We start from the raw sequence: 19,714 nt of genomic DNA, 5'->3' as shown, positions 1-19,714 counted from the left end.
TCTTAAGTTACTTAAGTGTGTTATCGTGACCGTAAAAAATGGTCAGTTTAGACGCAAGCGCCGTTGCTGTCGTTGCCATCCTTAACGGTGACAAACACTTACCACTACCCGGCTTTGGAACGGTTAACTTCTCTGTCGACTTTTTCAAATTTGACTTTCAGGGTTTGTTGAGTTTCACGGTAATATTAGCTGTAGGGGAAGAAAGCGCAGGGCTTGACAAAACGCTCCTTGGCATTGTTAACAGGACACCGAAATTATAAGCATTAAAATTCGCCCTATGACCTTGACCTAAGGTGATGCCTTGGGTATTAGCCTAGCTGATTTATAGTATTATAATTTGTATTTCCAAGGTTTTGCCGTCCTTACGTCAGTAAAGGTTTGGACTCTTTCTTTTGACAACAAAATGAAAAAGAAGAACTTTTGGATTTATAAATTTAATCTTCTCCAATTGCAACCAAAAATATCAATAAACAAAGAACACAGGTATGTTTCTAAAATAACAAAGTTATTTTATTGATCAAAATAAAGTAAACCTCGTATTTTTGTCATGTTCTATCTCAAAATAATTTATGAGATATTGCTTTGACGAACTAATGAAGGCCCTAGTTATTAGCCTAGCTGATCAACTCTACGGTTGTTAATATTTAGTGGGTTTGTTATGTTGTACGACCGGGTGGTTGATATAATGTTTTTAATATAAATGGTGGTTGATGAAACACTCATTTTCGCCCAATTCCTTTTGGCTTATTGAAGTACGTTTATTGTATCAGGTTATTGAAAAGTTTTAAAGAAATTTTTAAATAATATTCAAAATATATTTAATACATTCGAATGGATTGTGTGCACTTAAATGTCCGCATGACATTTTGTTACCCCGATCTTAACGAACCTTAACTACGCTATGGTGCCCGAGGACCGATTCATCATAATCGTTTATTAATTTTAAATAAATCCATTTTGATTAGATTTAAGCTCCTTTCAATCTACGATTTTAGTTCATTTTCAAAATGAAGATAGAGGTAAATTATTTGAAATATAATTTTTCTTTTTTGATTATAGTTTCTTTGTTAGCAAGCTATTACAAAATGTAATATGATATAGAGTTAAATTTCAGAAAACGATATTAACTGTATTTATACAAAATAGGTTTTCTGTATAGCCATTTTTCGAGCCATGCACCTTTTTTAAACCAAAATTGTACTGACAAGCAACACTTTACATATGACATTTAACTGCTAGAATAAAGCAAAAAATTTTGGTTTAATTATGGTGTTAAAACTTATTTTTAACAGATAATGTGTAATTATTTATTTATTACTGTCTAACAATTAATATCTAGAGGAGCATTTAGGCAGAAACTAATGTTTATGGCGATATTTAAAAATTCACAAAGAATTGGTTAATTGAATATTTTTACTTTATTAAATGATTATGTAACTGTAAATATCTAATTATTTCATTAATATCTAACAAGAAATTATTTAACTAATATTTAACAGTAGTTCCTATTAACCCTACTAGGTTACATAAATTTTGGGCAGTACCTTTAAATAATTTCCATTGTAATACTGTAGCGTAATTAAAATGGATTTAAAAGGGAATAAAACCAACAGCAATCTAACGTTTGGTAAAGTTTCTCAGATTTTACCAGAATGGGCTTTTTTGATAATTCTTCTTTAATCAGCACTTGTAATTATTAAAGGAGTAATGTAGTTCTAAAAATAAGAAGTAATTACCTTTTAGTTTATCATTAAGTCTCCCCAAAATGTTGACTTACCAAATAAATTCCAAATGAGAACGACTAAAGAAGCCGACAATCCAATTTCAAATATGTACGCAGTGTCCTTTAGATCACTCGCTTGAATGAAACTGTTTTTACTCCCGGTAGTTTGTTCCATTTTGCTTAATTCAGTTGTATGAAACATTTCAGCTTCCCATTTGACCAAACAACCACTGGCCCATAATGCATCGATCCTTTGGAAAACGAAGATTTTCTTTTATTAGAAAACCCAGCAACTCTTACGGAATTGATTCGTTTGAACATCAAATTTGGATGTAACTGGATCAAACAATTTCGATAAATGCAAATAAAGTTGAATTTTATACATTGAAACTGGATAGCGTATATCTTTATGTTGTAATTTTTGAGCAAAGTTCAATAGTTTCTCCCCAATTTCGATAATTATTTACTGGCGAAAAGTGCTCGTAAATTGACACTTACACTGAATTCAACGACGAAGTACAGCTAAGGTTTTTTCTTAAACCCAAAGCGGTGTGAAGGGCGTACAATGCCTCTTCGACGGCTTCAATCTTCAAGCCACTGTTCCTCCGTCGATCACCGAAAATTTTCAGAGTCATCACTTTCTTTCCTCGAACGAGAGTAATTCGCGCTTTGTGAACGTCCAACAAATTGTCAGATTTAATTTGCACATTTTGGCGATATAAATTACCATCTCTTGAGGCAGGCTTTAATATTGGATAAATTTAAATTACTGCATCAAAATATTTCATGTTCACATACAGGGTCTTTTTTTTTGCTCGGAAAAGTGTTTTTTTTTCAAAAACTATTTATAGTACCGATTTCAAATTTGGAAGGTCAATTCTCTATACCGAGGGACATCAGTTTGAGAAATTTGAGCGTTTTCGGTAATGTTTTTCACCAATTTTGAAAAATTATTTTTCGACCACTAGGTGCGAGATAAAAAATTTCTATTATAAAGTTGTAGGCCGTCATCGAAAACCCTTAAAAATTGTTCACTCGACGAAAAACAATTTATTTATCAGTGAAAATTCGAGCTTGAAAAATGTACAAGTTGGTGAAGCCAAATTACGATTGTTTGAAACGATAATTGAAACCGAATTACCTAATCCAGTTGAAACTTTGGTTAAAAAAACGACCGGATTTAAAAAACACGAGGCTATAGGTCAATCCTTAACATGCATTGGGTATTTAAAGGAAAACTTTGGGAGATTATTATCAGTGTTTGATAATATTTCGAACAATGCCTCGTTATTCAGTAGCTGAGCGTACCGAGATAGTTGCCATTTACTATGGAGAAGCAGCGCAAAACCTTAGAAGAGTGACTGAAATCTTCGCAGAAAGACATCCAAATGGAGCACCATCTGTAAATACAGTAAGACGAGCAATTCACGATTTCAATCAATTTGGTCACTTGCAACCTAGGTTTCGCGGATTGGGTCAACCGGATTTAGACTTCGAGAACAATGTACTCGCGTACTTTGTGGCATATCCTCGTCACAGTTGCGCTAACGCCGCTGCTGATTTGGGTTGTTCTGCAAATCGTGTGTGGAAAATTCTTCGTAAGAATCGCTATCACCCATACAGAGCTACGCTCCACCAAGGACTAATTGACGGAGATCATCAAAGACGTTATGAATTTAGCAACTGGTTACTAAATGCTGTCCAAGAAGATAGACAATTTTTGCGCCATGTTTTGTTCTCCGACGAAGCGTCATTTTCTAGAGATGGGCCCTTTAATCATCAAAACAGCCATCTTTGGTCTGACATCAACCCATATTGGGGTTTTGAATATCATCACCAGGTTCAATTTGAACGGGTCAATGTTTGGGTTGGACTTTGTTGGAAACCGTTTGATTGGTCCCTTTTTCCTGCCGACGAACCTCAACGGCCAAACGTATTTACATTTTCTACAGAACGAACTGAGTGACGCAATCGACGACCTTCCATTGGCTGAAAGACGTCAGTTGTGGTTTCAGCAAGATGGCGCCCCTCCGCATTTTTCCCGGCAAGTAACTGAGCACCTCAACAACGAGTTTCCTGAAAGGTGGATAGGGAGAAATGGTCCAGTGCATTGGCCAGCAAGGTCACCTGACCTAACACCGCTGGATTATTTTCTCTGGGGATTCGTTAAAGCAAAGGTATACGCCACGCCCATTGAAACTAGGGAGGAACTCATTAGACGAATAATCGGTGCTTGCCGAGACGTCACACCAGAAATGGTAGAGAAAGCGTTTGAGAACTTAATTGTCCGCGCACAAACCTGTGTTGCAGCCAATGGTGATATTATTGAAAATGTTTTGTAAAAATTTATGTGAATAAAATATCTGCATTTAAAAACCAAACGTGTACATTTTTTCAAGTGTGAAAACTCTACTACGTTTGTATTAGACTTGTTCCCTTTTCAATTATCGTTTCAAACAATCGTAATTTGGCTTCACCAACTTGTAAATTTTTCAAGCTCGAATTTTCACTGATAAATAAGTTGTTTTTCGTCGAGTGAACAATTTTTAAGGGTTTTCGATGACGGCCTACAACTTTATAATAGAATTTTTTTTATCTCGCACCTAGTGGTCGAAAAATAATTTTTCAAAATTGGTGAAAAACATTACCGAAAACGCTCAAATTTCTCAAACTGATGTCCCCCGGTATAGAGAATTGACCTTCCAAATTTGAAATCGGTACTATAAATAGTTTTTGAAAAACAACACTTTTCCGAGCAAAAAAAAAGACCCTGTATAAAAGAAGTGCTTTCAACCGATTCTCATGTAGGAGTTGAATTATCTGACGTATGGAAATAATGACTGTAGATCGGATAAAAGATTGTCTGCTTCTACGTTAAGATAAATTTAGATCTCTTGATATGGGAAAAATTATAAACCAGATATTTTAAAACGTAACTTAATCGGAATTATAAACCATGAAACAAAATGTAAGAACATTTAATACTCTTCTCAGATATGAATTTAACATACCCCAGATAAAATTATTTTTGAAATTTAATTTCTAGTTATTTAACTAATACATATTTATTAATCCTGTAAGTTCATCTCACTGAATCTAGTCAGATGAAATAAAGCAGATCAGTTTCCTTGGAATTATAAGTCAGATAAAATTTAAGATAAGATTAATCGGGGAAAAGAACATAAAAGATTGATTTGAGTTCAGTAGATTTTGATTACCCGCGTAGCAATGTAGTCTGAAAATGAATCGTGCGCTGGCAGAGAAATCTTAAGTGACCCTTGTCGGAGCACTTTCGACAATTTCGCCAAAGTGTCAATGTTACTTTTAGTCGTTGTAGTTGCTGATGCTTTCAATTCACAGCAATAGAAAACACTCAGAAAAACTGATGCCAAAAGCCACGTTGAAGTCAACAGAGATGTTCTGAATCCCACTCGGTGAACTATGAAACCTAGTATAAATTCACGCATCACAAATGTGGTTATCATAATGAAATTAATTAAAATACAGAAACATTTGAATTCTGGGTTTGTAATTGACAACTATCGTGTGTAATACTTGAGATTGGTGAAGTTGGTGTTATTATTTGCTTATAAAACAATTTGACTTAATATAATTTTTGATAGTATATACAACAGTGCCTTCGCCAGTGTTTTGATATTAAGGGGAAGAGAAAAAATCTGGGTCTACTTTGTCAAGTTATGGTAAGCGTAACTATGGCAAAGACCTTTGTTGTTGATGTTTACGCTTAAAAACCAACATTTTCAACACAAGTGGTCAAATAATTTATTCCTCTTATTGGCCAAACTAGACGAACCATCTTGTTTTTGCTAAACAGACAAGATAAAATCCATAAAAATTGAGTACATGTATAATCGTACAAATTGAATTTTTTTACAATGGTTTAAACTATAAATATTTGGAAATAATTGAAGTCGATGGATACTTCATAGTGAGATTCTTTTAAAAATATTTTTAAAAGTGTTGTAAATGAAATCACCATTAAGTATCCGTCAATGTTAATTACTTCTTAATAACCATGCATCAAAGGTTTCTCAAAGTCATTAAACCGTTAAATTCTCAGTGGGATGGAATAGCCGTTAGCTTTTAGCCTCGCAGCAGTAGGAGCCAGTGTGTCAGAATTTATAACCCTTGTGTACCTAGAAACAGGGGCCGTACCACCGGAGGCCTATCGTCATAGTGCCCTAAGCCAGCGTCCACCTAGACCAGACAGGTGACAAATCCAGCGTGGGTAGTAGTACCCTACTACTGATGGTTGCACCTCTGACGCAAGTCACTCAAATCAGCAGAAGGTGCAGCAATGGGTGGACCAATTCCCACTTCGCACACAGCAGTTGGATAAAGAGTGGATGCTGTAGCAACTCGAGCCATAAAGCTCCTAAAGGGGATCGACGGGCACACAACGTACCACATAACCCGGCACAGCTGGCACCGGAGCTCCCGGTGTGCCCCAAAAGGCCGGGAAACAGGACCACCGTTCCCTCATACGGAGGCCCGCCACTCCACAGCAGGCTAGCCAATCCGCCGGGGCGGCCAATTTGCACGGACCCTCTCCGTTAGCCTGAGCCGAAGCTCAGTTTCCAGCCTAAACCTGACCGAAGTCAGAGGTGGAAATATGACCATTTGACCAGAGCTAACATCTCCCAGTGCTCCACCGCCGTTATGGGTTAAAAGAGCCCGACCCGACTCCCCGGTTAAGCCACCAGTTATTGCACACTCTAACCCATTTAGGGTCTAGCATTAGGAGCCAGGGTTCATTCTAGCTGTTCACTCTGGGTGAGAATTCAGAAAAACTCCATCTGCAATGAGTTTGTAAGTTATATAACGTCTTCAAAACTTTTAAAGATTATAGAATTTAAAACTTTTGGTACAGGGAATCTGAAGAAAAGAAAATGTCAAACTTATCGCCATAAAAATTTACTTTTACAGAGTAAAACACCCTCTTAGCATTATATAATGATGGCATGTCTAAAGCAAAGTGTGAAAGTGCTTCGAATCAATTTCCGTTAAGGAGAATAGTACAGGGCAGTTACAAGTCAAACAATGCCACTAACATACTTTATATTTCGTTGTTTAATTAACTTTTTGAGAACGTTCTATAAGATCCTGGAAGTACTCGTGACGTTATATATACCTTGATTTAGAAGAACTCCTATAACATGCACTAATGCTTTAAAATGATCATCAGAATCACTCGTTGATAGTCTATACAAAAGAGTGAGCAGCATAAATATTAAGAGCAGAACCATCCAAACCTGGAAATTATTTATTAAAAATTAGAAACCAATTGGAGTAATGTCTGTACATATTTTAAAATAATTAAAATAACTTATTTATTTTATTAAAAATTAAATGTTGTTCATCTGGGTTACGCTATTCAAATTCTAAATCATTATGGTTTTAGAAATTCAACGAATTGGCGAATACTAAACGTTTCAATTTTATTTAAAATTAATATTTTTCTTTGTAAGGCCTAAGAATCACACAGTAACTTTAATCAAATATTGGCCCAAACTTTTTAAAAGTTGCTATTAAGCTACGATTTTGCACTATCGTCTTATATGGATAGATCACATGATCCATCGCTTTTGAACAAAAGTAAGTTCAAGTTGAACTATAAGATTTATTCAAATTAATTCAAATGTAAATGCACGAATAAACCAAATTTTATCAAGTCGAATCCAAACATTTAATAAAAAAAATCAAGTTGAATCCTAAGATTTAATAAAAAAAATCAAGTTGAATCCTAAGATTTAATAAAAAAAATTCAAGTTGAATCCTAAGATTTAACAAAATTTATTCAAGTTGAATGGAAAGATTTTTTGATATTTAGAATACTTAACTTTATATTTAATTTCTATTAGAAGTTAGTTTAATTCAATTTTTATTACAGCAAAATTCCTTTTACGGCAACGTTGGAAAAACAACATTTAAAAATGATAAGCAATATTTACTTCTTCTAGCTAAATCTACGTTTACAACTTTTCCTTCGCGAGTTCAAGGTTTATGTCAATGTTTAAGTATGTACACTATTTTGGACGAACTAAAAATTAAGTCATGATGCTCTAAAATAATGGTATGCGTTAATTGATAAATTATAACATATAAATGTGACACAGTTGGTTTTAAACGCTACCACAATCATAAAATGCATAATTCCTCAAGGGGAGTTGAAAGCGAGTGCATTTAAAGAAACCTACGAAAATAGCTTTGAGTTAAAAGACTTGAAAACGTAGCTGTGGCGTAGCGTCAGACATTGGGCCTGCCTGCAACCAAAGACGATAGGCCTCCTAGAGTGGGACTTCAAAAAATTTGCAGAAATCACAATCCACTGTTAGGCCTTGTTTTTTTTCCCGTTTTTGTGCCTCAACGATTACTGGTTTGGTTTCCTCGGATTATATAGATACACCAGAATGGACCGAATCAACTTCTAATGAGTAATATCGGCGTGACGTATGTCGACGTCACCCATGCCTTTTTCCTAGAGATAAAACTGCCCTCAAAATGGCAGCCATAGCCCAAAGCTACAGAACTATACAACTCAATAAATGGTTCTCTAACAGTTGTGTCCTTAAAGCCAATGTTTAGAGAAAAACGTCGTTAGGTTTAGTATTTTTTGCATTTCTTGATTAACGTTTCAATCTGTCTGCGAAATTTTCGTTTTTCGTCTAGACTTTTTGACTTCAACTTTGAGGTAATAGTAGATTCTGACAGTTCTGTCTCTTCTACCATCCACGATTATCTATAGAACGCGCGCGCTATGTGATTTAATTACTTAATTTGGCTTATAAGCCCTTCCATAAAATCTCTGTCGAAATAAATAGACAGTTAAATAAAGCCAACGACTTCCAGGCCTCTGAGGGTGTTTAAAAGTTCGGGGTAGGCCTGAAAAGTAGGCTGTGTCCGAAAGAAAAAATTGGGAGAAAGAAATCAGCTCCGCCTAAACACGCTTCGCTAGGGAAAAAAAAGCCGGTCCAGCGGGGATTCAACTTGCTTCTAGGCTAAGTAGATGAAAATTACGAAAGGGCCCGTTTTGGGTACGGGCCCGCACGCAATTGCAGGCTCTGAGGGCCCCTCGCTACGCCACTCGAACGGAGATCTCTACGTCATTCAAGGCCTTGAAGATTTGCGTTTAAACCAGGAATTTAATTACGTAAGCACTCGGAATGTATAAGGGCTCATGGCCTTAGTGCTGTGCACCTGGAGTAAGAGGGGGGCTTCAACTATGACGAATGAAAGACAAAGCGCTCGTTTACAAATAAATATAGTTGGCTGCGGCTGAAACATGGGAAGCATTGATTTCGTCGTCCACTTGTTCTCTTAGAAATTCTGCACGAACGGAATATTATAAATTTGAGGCATTGGACGTAATGGTTCTTCTCACGCTTTATTTTTAATTTCAGTTTTAAAACGAGAAGCATCAATCTTAGTCTGCGTTGCTACGTGAGCGTGGATCTCGTTTTTATCAGAATAAAAGGTGTTGCAGGTAATCATAGTAACACGAGCTTTACACATTTCTTTCATGCACTTATAATCGTTTTTTTTCCACCACGTTTCTAATTGACGTGAATCTTATATCTCATATATATTAGAGCACGGCCATTACACAATGTCGACATAAACTTACCAGTACCGATATTACTAATGCATTTAGTAACAAAATTTTAGTTGGACGATTGACACTTGAAAAATAAATATTAAACGTCAATATTTAAAAAAAAACACATAAATATAAATTTTTGTGATCGAAGGTTACTTTTCTTTTAAAAGAAAGTTAAACATAATTTTTTTTAAAAGCGGTGGTGAACTGAAATGCAGCGAATCGGGACCAGACCGTTCGCCGTAGCTATTGCAAGGCACCCAATTGGCTCTCACATTAAGCTCTTGGATAATTTTTCATGTCAAAAAACTAGTTAAGTTTACATAAGATCGAGTATATAAATATTTAGAAACATAAATGATGTATTGTAAACTATTTTTCAGGACGATGTTTAATAACGAATCGGCGCTGATATAAGCGCTACATATACATATTTGATCTACTGGTAGATCAAGGACTAGTTACGTTTCGTATATAAAAAAAATTGTTTTCGAAAACCAATATTTATATTTAAGGTTTTAAAAAACAAAGCTGAAAGTTTCATCAAAGCCTTTCGTTTCTCACAAAGTTTTATCGACTGCAAGGTTCGATAAAGAAACAAATAAATCAAGTTGAGTAAAATAAATTCAACAACTCGCACTTTAAAACTTTAAATATTAATTACTTATTCCTCATCACTATAAATATTTGTAAAATCCCCAAATCCAGCAACACATTTCATTATTTAAAGATTTCCATGACAAGAAACTGTAATCTAAAACCAATTAATGTAGTACCTTCGTGTCTCACTTTAATATATACACTGCAAAAAAAAGGTTCACTAGTAAATCACTAAAAGCACGCTAAAAGTGCGCAACAAAATCGGATCACTATACACCAAGAGATCACATTTGGAACATAGTACTTCGTGTGTAACTAGTGTACTATAGTGATCTAAAAGCGTGAATAATACGTTCTTTAAGCAATTCAAAAAAGTGTATAGGTGGATCACTAAAGGATCACCTGCGCAACAAAATTGGCTCACTTGTTCAATTAAAGAACACACAGGATACACAGTAGAACACTTAAACAGCAGTGTTCCCTTATTTCTTTAAGTGAACAGGTGAGACAATTTTGTTGCGCAGGTGATCTTTTAGTGCTCTAATATGGAACGGCACTTCTACAAAGGGGCTGATGTAGTGCATTATTTTGATCAAGCACGAAAAGAGCTGTTATAGATTCTAATTTTCAGAGTTCAGTAAAATTTATCAACGTCAAGGTTTAGTTTTAGTTAAATGTAAAACTTTATTACATTTTGACAATTTGTTAAAACAAAACTTGGTTTTACCGATATTGTCCCCTACTCACCGTGTAAGGAAATAAATATGTAAAAGCAATAGGCCCCTGGCGTAGATTAGATATCTGGCAGCATTAAAGCTATCCGCAGTGAGGAAAAATACCATGTGGCTCTCTTTTTCGTCTGCTTTATTAAGTTTACACTATAGTCCTTGGATAAACTAAAAGTTAAGCAGACGATTTTGAATTTACTTGTATCTACTCTTTTCATGCACGGGGCCTATAGACGCCGTGCGTAGAAAAACAGGAATAAGAGTCATCGCCTACTGTCCGTGTTTGAAAATAAGTGTGTTAGCCATACTGAAACGAACCTAGGTGGCGCCAGCGACGCAGAAGCTTTAGCTTAGCTTCTGCTAAGTGGGATCACCGTGTATCTATCGTCTGCTAAGCCCCCTGCTCTCGTAGCTTTGACTTCATTACGTATTTGTATCCTCTACATGTTTTGGATGGCCGCCGAAAGAGGGCATAACGAAAGTTTTCAGTAGCGAATGGGGATAAAACAAAAGTATGAAATTTCAATTCGCTACCGAAATGAGACTAGGTGGCGCAGCGACACTGAAGCTTTAGCGTCTGCTAAGAGGATATATAAATAAACTATTAGATGTTACGCATAGTGTACCAATGAATTGAAATCGAATGCGACATTAATATAAATAAATGCAACCTAAAAATGAATGAATGCGACATCATTTTAAATTACTTTGTCATCTATATTTATGAATGCCACATTTTATTGGAATGTGGCATCGATATAAATGAATGTGACCTCAATGTAAATGAATGAGACCTTAATATAAATGAATGCGACATAAATATAAATGAATGCGATTTAATTTTGATTGTTGAACGAATTCAACGTAAATATAAATGAATGCCACTTAATTTTGATTGTTGAATGAATGCAACGTAAATATAAATGAATGCGACTAAATTTTTATTGTTGATTGAATGCGACATCAATATAAACGAATGCGACATCAATATAAAAGAATGTGACCTCAATATAAATTAATGTGACCTCAATATAAATGAATGCTAATGACTTTAGTGCGGGGATGATTCAAAATATGGCTTCTAAATACTTGTATTCAATTGCTTCATTATTTGAATTGATTTCGTCATATTAATTAAATTTTTAGAATGAAAAAATAAAATAGAAGTTGTGCCACATCATAGACATATACAATTTCAAAACGCAACCTATTTATATTGATGTCGCATTCGTTTATATTGATGTCTCATTCGTTTATATTGAGATCGCATTCATTTATATTGATGTCACATTCATTCAACAACCAAAATTAAGTCGCACTCATTTTATTGATGTCGCATTCATTTATCATGATGAATTAATTTAAATTGATGTCGCATTCATTTATTTTTATGTCAAATTCATTTAAATTGATGTCGCATTCTTTGCTATTTATGTCGTATTCATTCAACAATAAAAATTAAATCGCATTCTTTGCTATTTATGTCGTATTCATTCAACAATAAAAATTAAGTCGCATTCTTTGCTATTTATATCGTATTCATTCAACAATAAAAATTAAGTCACATTCATTTATAATGATGTGGCGTTCATTTATAATGATGTGGCGTTCATTTATAATGATGTGGCGTTCATTTATATTGATGTCACATTAATTCAAAAAATTACAAAGTTATTATAAATGATATCACATTCATTCATTCATTTTGAAGTCGATTTTATTTATGTTGATGTCGCATTCAATTTAAACTATTCCCGTCGTATTGGCGTTTCAAACAACACTATTTTCCAGAATATAGGGGGGCGGCCATTAACATATCCCCATATTTGGTTATTTTAAATATCAATATAAAAATTGTCGGATTCGGTAATAATAGTGTCGCTTAAATCAAATAGAGTACTATTGTTCTTTGGCTTTTTTTAACGCTTGAACAAGATGAGTGGGATATACTCTTTTTTTATTCTAAGTTTACATTTGTTAGACATCTTACTTTTCGTATTCCAATATGGTTACCTAGAAATATTTCTATTCAGGTCACATTTGGAAGAATGATTGTCGCATTCGTCCGCGTTAACGACACAATTTTATTTATTTAAATTATATTATCTCTTTTTTATATTCTTGGAGCTACCATCAAATTAGCCCCCTTATTTACTACTGGTCATATTCAAATCTGGTTACTTAGGACTATTTATCTTGATGTCACATTTGAAAGAATGATTGTCGCATTAGTCCGCATTAACTGACGTAATTTATTTTTAGTATCACTTATTTTTTATATTCGGGGGCTGCTACTAAATTAGCCCCTTTTTTCTTTTATTTATTATCTCCTAAACAAACTTATCGCATTCGTTAAAAAGAGTGTCGCATTAATTCGCATTGACGTCTCATTATAGTAAGGGTGAATAAAATTATTAAATATTATGTAGGGCCTACCGTTAAGTTAGTACCCCCCTTTATCCATTTATTTTCTAAGAAACAATATTTTCGCATTCAAAGTTAAATGTGTCGCATTTCTTCACATTGACGTTAAGTGGCTAGGATATTGTGTCCAGGGCTGGATTAAGACCTTGTGGGGCCCTAGGCCCAAGCTAATTTTGCTGTCCACTTTCAGTGGCGAGCGAAGTGAGCTAGAAGCCTCGCAATTTATAACTGTCAAATGGATGGAAAATACCATTTCAATGTAGACTTTGCCTACATTTTAGTGACGTTAATAAATGATTGCTTTATATGGTATCGAAAAATGTGGATGCATTTACTAAAATTACTCCGGAAAAAATGGTTAAAAGTAAATAATACAAATTTTGCACTTTTAATTTTTTCGAAACCTCCTGGTGCCTCTTGTAGACTTGGTGCCCTAGGCCCAGGCCTAGTCAGCCTATTGGGTAATCCGGCCCTGATTATGTCCTTTTTGTTTATAGAAATTATGGGGGCTGTCGTTTAGTTTTAACTATATCTAGTTAATGGTTAAATCGTATCTCTTTTTTCATTGTCACATTTTGTCGCATTGTGGGTGCAAAAGAATTAAAGATACATTTCCCGGAACAAAAAAAGAGGGGGTCAACTTAATGGGGCCGTTTATTTACAATTTTCAGGGCTATAAAAACCACTTAAAAATTAAATTAATCAAAATATCCCTTTTTAAGATAAAAATAATTATATAATTTTCTTCCAAAAATACGGAAATATGCAACGTGTTATTTCAGCAAGTAAAATGTGTATCAATTCCAACTTGGGTGCGTTCTTTGAAGTTTCATTTGGCAATCATTCGTAGTTTCTTATGCCAATTGGTGCGTCGAAAATTTATTCCCTTTAAGAGATTCAACTTTACGATCATGCTCAGGTCGAATGATAGGAAATAGTAATAGCTAGGGACAGCAAGGGCGTGCCAACATTTTTCACCTTTCAAACAGTAGTTTCAAATTTAAATCGCAATCCGAGTAAAATAATAAATGAAATGTAAATCCTACGCAATATGGAACTGTTTACAAATCACGTAACGCAGTAAGATACTTTTCCACGTTTTATCCTTTGTGACAAAGAGTAATAACTAAAAAAACTAACCCTCTAATCACGAAAAAATTCTTAAACCCTTATCTTGTACTATAGAGCCATAAAACTTAAAAAGATTAAATTTAATTTATAAATAAACTGATTTATTTTTCGTTTTAACTTTAGAAATCTAAACGTATAAGAAGAATCAATGCTAAGCTGTGAGAGTAGTTCAAATAATTGATCCCTTTTCCTTATTGCGTTAAGTATTATGTAAATTTCATTAGGTGGTATGCGCTAGACGAAATATCAAACTGTCTAACCTGATTGTCGAATGGCTTCACAAAAAAGATACTTTGAAGAGAAGTTGTATTGCTCATGCCGATGAAGAAATGGAGACCGTCGATGAAATACGGTTTGCTGAAATCGATGGCTTGTCGCCTCTGGTAAGTATCCGTTAGTTTGACAACCGCTATGTCAACCTCCTGAAATCCAAAAATCAAACTTAAATCACTAACGATCCTTTAATATTTGTAGATGCGAGTCTCAACGACGATTTTAGAGAATCAAAGGGGAAAATGATAAATAATGCTGTGGCGCCATCTTATGCTTATTTCATAATATTATTTTATGCATTGTCATATATTGAAAAGTTTGCAATTTCAAACACTTGTTCTAAGTTGCGCTTCAAGTAATTTGACTGTATATAAAATATGTAAATTTTTACAATTATACATCTTACGTTTCGTTGTAGTTTGCCAACAGCTCCGGTGTAAGATTTGTTTGATAACATCTTTCCAAAGTGACCATATTCTGTTTCTAATAAATCATATCTACAAAATGTTTGGCAATAATGAAATTATTCTTTTAACTTTTGTCGAATAGAGTTAATAATTTGTTTTTTTTTTCATAATTTTTCAAAAACAATAACGTTTCAAAAAAAAAATAATATAAATTTTTATTGGAAAATGATTGTTGGAGAATTAATAATATCAGACGGGCCAAGCTCTGTGAGATTATTACTTTTAAAACATTTAATGTTTAAGCGAACTTAAAGGTTAAAAAAGAACTTACGTAAAATTTAATGTTTGTGAAAGACTCTCTAGCAGCCGAAATTCATATCCTTTGAAACTTATTTTTCCTTTTTCTAAATTATTCGAATACGATAAAACATCGAGAAGAACGGTCTAAGAAAATAAACAAAATACAAATAGAAAAACACTAGTACATTTTTTAAATCAATTTAAAAATAAATGATTTTTTGTTTAAAATCTGTATCGTATTTTAAATTAAAACCTAAACTTAATTACGAGAACGATCAATGAGCATTTCCAGATAAAAATATTAAAACAGTATTAACATTATAGTAACTTTATAATAAAATTGTAATATATCATTAATTATAAACCACTGCTTAACATTCACCTTCATCCATGTAATCTTAAGGCGAGATCCCCAACAAGGACTGCTTATCCACAACATATTGCCACGCTACCAAAACAAAATATATATATAATGCAAACTTAACATGAAATGAATAGCTTACATGTACATCAATAAAATTCTTTAAATATACTTATAATGAATATTTACACTGAATCTCGGTTTAAAGCCCATAGATAAAAATTAAGGGATAAAATGTTATAAGATAGTAGACCCCAAAACACTTCCAAGAAATAAAACATTTTGTCAATGTTGTTATAATTACATATATAGTAACTATATAGTTACTTTAACCGTTTCGTTTTCTATTTTATTGAATAAAAGTAACATTAACTGCTTGATTTTAAACCCGTCCAAATGAATACCACTAATTTTTAATACTTAACCTGTTGTAGAATAAATAGGTGTGAAAATTTGCAGAAAATTAAACAATTTCATTATCCAATATTGATCATTATTTAAGTCTAAACTTTCAAACAAAGTATATGATACTGATAGAGTGGAATATTTGTGCCGGTCTCGAAACCAGAAAAGCAGGATGTCCTAAACACTGCGCAAAGTAAGGAAAAAAAACAAATCAGTACTAAGTTACACCATCGAAGAAGATAAATAAAAAAAATGTTGCACCAAGGCTTGCGAAGCTACGAATCACATGGGATGCTTCGGCTGAACTTGAACTGAGTATTATTCAAGGTTATACGTGTCATTTTGGTTTTTACGTCTTCGCCAAGAATGGCTAAACAAAGCGACGAGTTTAAATTAATAGATTATCATCAATCGTACGAAAGCAGCGCTTATAAGCAAAGGAATATGGGAAGCTAATGGACCTGGCTATGGCCCTGCGATGACTGCTGCAGAAAGAAAATTAACGAGAAAGACTTCTCCTTTCTTTTTCTCGTGGTAGAAAACACATTTCTTGACGATTTACAGCGAAGGAGGCATGGCATACATTGATTGGAATGCACATGATATATAAAATTACAATTGACTCATTTTGAAAAGTGAGGTACAAACGAATCATGCATCTCAGACAAAAACTACGCGCGTATTAAAAATGTAAAATAACCATTCTTGTACAATGGTTAACAAGAACCCGACCCAACCCGAACCCCCACCGATAAGAATATTCTGAATCTGAAACGAACAATAAAAGTCTTGAAGGAAATGAAACCTAAGCCGACTAGACCCGATAAGGCGATAATAATAAACGTCTTTATCAGAACCCGAGCCACCCCAAAATGGGTCTAGCCAAACACTAGTAGAAGCTAGATAATACACAGGGGCACTTTTTAAGTCCGGGTGGTAGTTTATTTGCGTCTGTTCGAATACAGATTCAGATATCTTGATTAAATTGACAATTTTAAAGAGTAATTTTAGGTTAGCTCACACCGGGCAAGGGCTTAACAAATAAATAGAACACGGAAAGCATTCCAAGTTCGAGGAAAAGATTCTTACTTTTAAAAATGTCAAAGGAATCTTTGAAAGATCCCTTTTTGCACTGAGCAGAAGAAGACTTACTAAAGCTAGCTGTTCTACCATCGAAAAAATTAGCCCCAAAAATTAAATGATTTATAACCAATATATAATATCTAAAATGTAAGCATTATCTCCATATTTCGGTTGCAAAACATTTTTCTTACCTGTTGGAATGTTATTGTTCAGACAATATAACGATATTTACATTTACCCTACTTTATTTTCATAAAATATGGTTGATTTTGTTATTTTTATCCGTATTTACACGCCAGTTGCGAAACAGCCAGTATGCGAAATCAATAACACAGTTTTTGCATTAGCGTTTTCAAGAATACGAAACATTTCTATCGATATCGGATAATATTGTTCAGTTAAGATCCTGCCGACTCACTTTAAGCTACAAATAAATTTTTTCATTTTTTATAAAGTTAATGATAAGTAAAGGGCCCATTACTATTGCTCTGCTGCATGGCAACACTGCTAGAGAAAGCATTAGGTTAATTTCTAGTGTGGGTTCTATTAAGTTAAAGTATCAAAGAAAGATTTCCCATACAAAGTATTTATAACAATATTATATCGTAAATTATTTTAACAATTTATTTTTAATTTTTAGGGAAATTATGCTTATATCAAAATAAAACCGCCAATAACAATATTATATATCCGAACGTGACCGCACGCGCCACGAAACTGTCCAAACCCGACCAAATAATAAGTGTTTAATGAAATAAAACCTAACCCAACCAGACCCGATAATAAAAGTCTTAACCCGAACCCAACCCATCCAAATTAGGTATAGACAAAACCTGACTCCATAATAAAATGTTAACTCGAACCTGATCTGAAATGGGACTTACCCAAACACTAGTAGATTTTACAACTTACACAGGGGCACTTTATAAGTATTCGTGGTAGTTTATCTGCCTGTTTGAAGACGGATTCAGATTTCATTATTAAATTATTAATTTTTACAGATTAATTTTAGGTAAGCTCACACCGGGCAAGGGCTTAACAGATAAATTGGACACGGAAAGTATTCCTAGTTCAAGGTATGGATTCTTACTTTTAAAAATGTCAAATGAAACTTTGAAAGATCCCTTTTGAGTCGTGAAGAAGAATACGCTGTACTACCACGGAAAAAAATTAACTTGAAAATTAAATAATCTATAATCAATACATAATATCTTAAACGTAAGCATTATCTCCATATTTCGGTAGAAAAATATTTTTCTTACCTGTTGGATGGTTATGGTTCAGACAATATAACGATAATTAACATTTGTCTTACTTAATTGCCCTAATGTATGGTTGTTTTTGTAAGTGTTCTCCGTATCTACACACCAGTTGCGAAACAGCCAGAATGCGAAATCAATAACACAGTTTTTGCATTAGTGTTTTGAGGAATACGCAATATTTCTATCGATTTCAGATAATATTTTTTAGTTAAGATTGTGCCAACTTATTTCATTTTACCGTAATTGAGATTCTTTAAGTTCAAACTGCACTTAAAGCAAAAAATAAATTTTATTATTCTTTTATTAAGTTAATGATCCACAACAGTCCCTTGAGGCAGTAAAATATTATCTACCGTAGTTTATTATGTTATAAAGCATTACACTGGTGTTTGAAAATGCTGTGTTAAAATCAAATAGCTTTTCCTTTTACGCATCACGTGATAGCAGATCTGACCAATAATATTCTACCTTTTTTTAGTTCTATCTCCGGTCTTCGTACGAAAAACTAGCGAAATTCAAACGTCGTTGTGAAATTAAAACAGACCAGTCGTCATATCAAAGAGCATTAACACCCAAAAGTGTGTCAGTTCTACCTTTGCGCCTTTCAAAATGTTACAGTTGGTGGTGCTGGTGATATTTTTTACGGTATTTTACCTCTCTCCTTATCTCTTCTAGCCTTGAAACAAGTCGCACTTTTGGGTTTTTGTTGCTTCTAGTCAAATAGTGTAGGGGTAGATCAAGTTGAACATTTATAAACGGTTTTAAAAGATTATTTCTTATATTCGTGTTGGTCGCAAATAAGAATCAAATATTTAATTGTTTTATTGATACAGGAATGCGAGTAAAATATTGATGGAACCCACAACAAATTAAAACGAAGCTGATAATTTTTGACTTTGAAGATTGTTTTGAGAGCTCTTTCTTCTCATTTTTCCATTGCTTAAAAATAAGTCTTCTTGGAAAATAGCGGAAATATTCAATGATATTCCACGTAACTTTAATTATTTTTTCCGAAGAACAGAAAATGAAGTTTAAAGTGTAAGATAATTCAAACTTCGTATTAAATTAATGAATGATTCGTTGCAGTAATACAAACCGAAGCTAACATCGCAAGTCATTTTGTGATTCGTGCATATTTAGTCAACAGCGTGCTAACGAAAACTGTGTAAATTTGTCAGACGTGTAAAAATTCGGTACGTCAATAAAGGGCCTATGCCACTTGCGTTAGTATAGTGCCAACTTGGTAGTTTATTTTAATTTCCCTTGAAATTTGGTCAAAAGCAAACCCAGTTCGATTATCTTTGCTCAACTTTTTCTAGTGTTCCGCCATCTTACGATATGATTAACAAATAAATACAAATCAAATTTCTTAGGTTAATTTTTTTGAGATAATCAGTTG

General features: G+C 33.8%; 1 protein-coding gene across 1 annotated transcript; it reads right to left on the bottom strand.

Annotated features, from left to right (window-relative positions):
- Window positions 1–4,923: 4,923 nt before the first annotated feature.
- Window positions 4,924–14,954, bottom strand: LOC149944444 (putative glutamate receptor). The gene is made up of 4 exons (XM_090176362.1): window positions 14,904–14,954; window positions 14,485–14,646; window positions 6,876–6,996; window positions 4,924–5,171 (listed from the first exon to the last, which is right to left on the bottom strand). Exons 1-4 carry the CDS (start codon window positions 14,952–14,954, stop codon window positions 4,924–4,926), a joined length of 582 nt encoding a protein of 193 aa, XP_090032488.1.
- Between the last annotated feature and the right edge of the window lie 4,760 nt (window positions 14,955–19,714).

The sequence above is a fragment of the Leiobunum rupestre genome, chromosome 5 (assembly GCF_980474605.1).
Source record: "Leiobunum rupestre chromosome 5, qqLeiRupe1.1.hap1, whole genome shotgun sequence".
NCBI classification, from domain to species: domain Eukaryota; kingdom Metazoa; phylum Arthropoda; class Arachnida; order Opiliones; family Sclerosomatidae; genus Leiobunum; species Leiobunum rupestre.
This window is presented reverse-complemented; position numbering and strand designations above follow the sequence as displayed.

What these genes read in the sequence shown, in the direction of transcription:
- LOC149944444 (XM_090176362.1), bottom strand. Translation starts at nt 14,954, where the DNA reads ATGTTATCAAACAAATCTTACACCGGAGCTGTTGGCAAACTACAACGA. An exon ending in TTGGCAAACTACAACGAAAC is followed by an intron (nt 14,647 to 14,903) that starts GTAAGATGTATA and finishes TTTGGATTTCAG; the next exon opens with GAGGTTGACATAGCGGTTGT. An exon ending in TGAAGCCATTCGACAATCAG is followed by an intron (nt 6,997 to 14,484) that starts GTTAGACAGTTT and finishes AATAATTTCCAG; the next exon opens with GTTTGGATGGTTCTGCTCTT.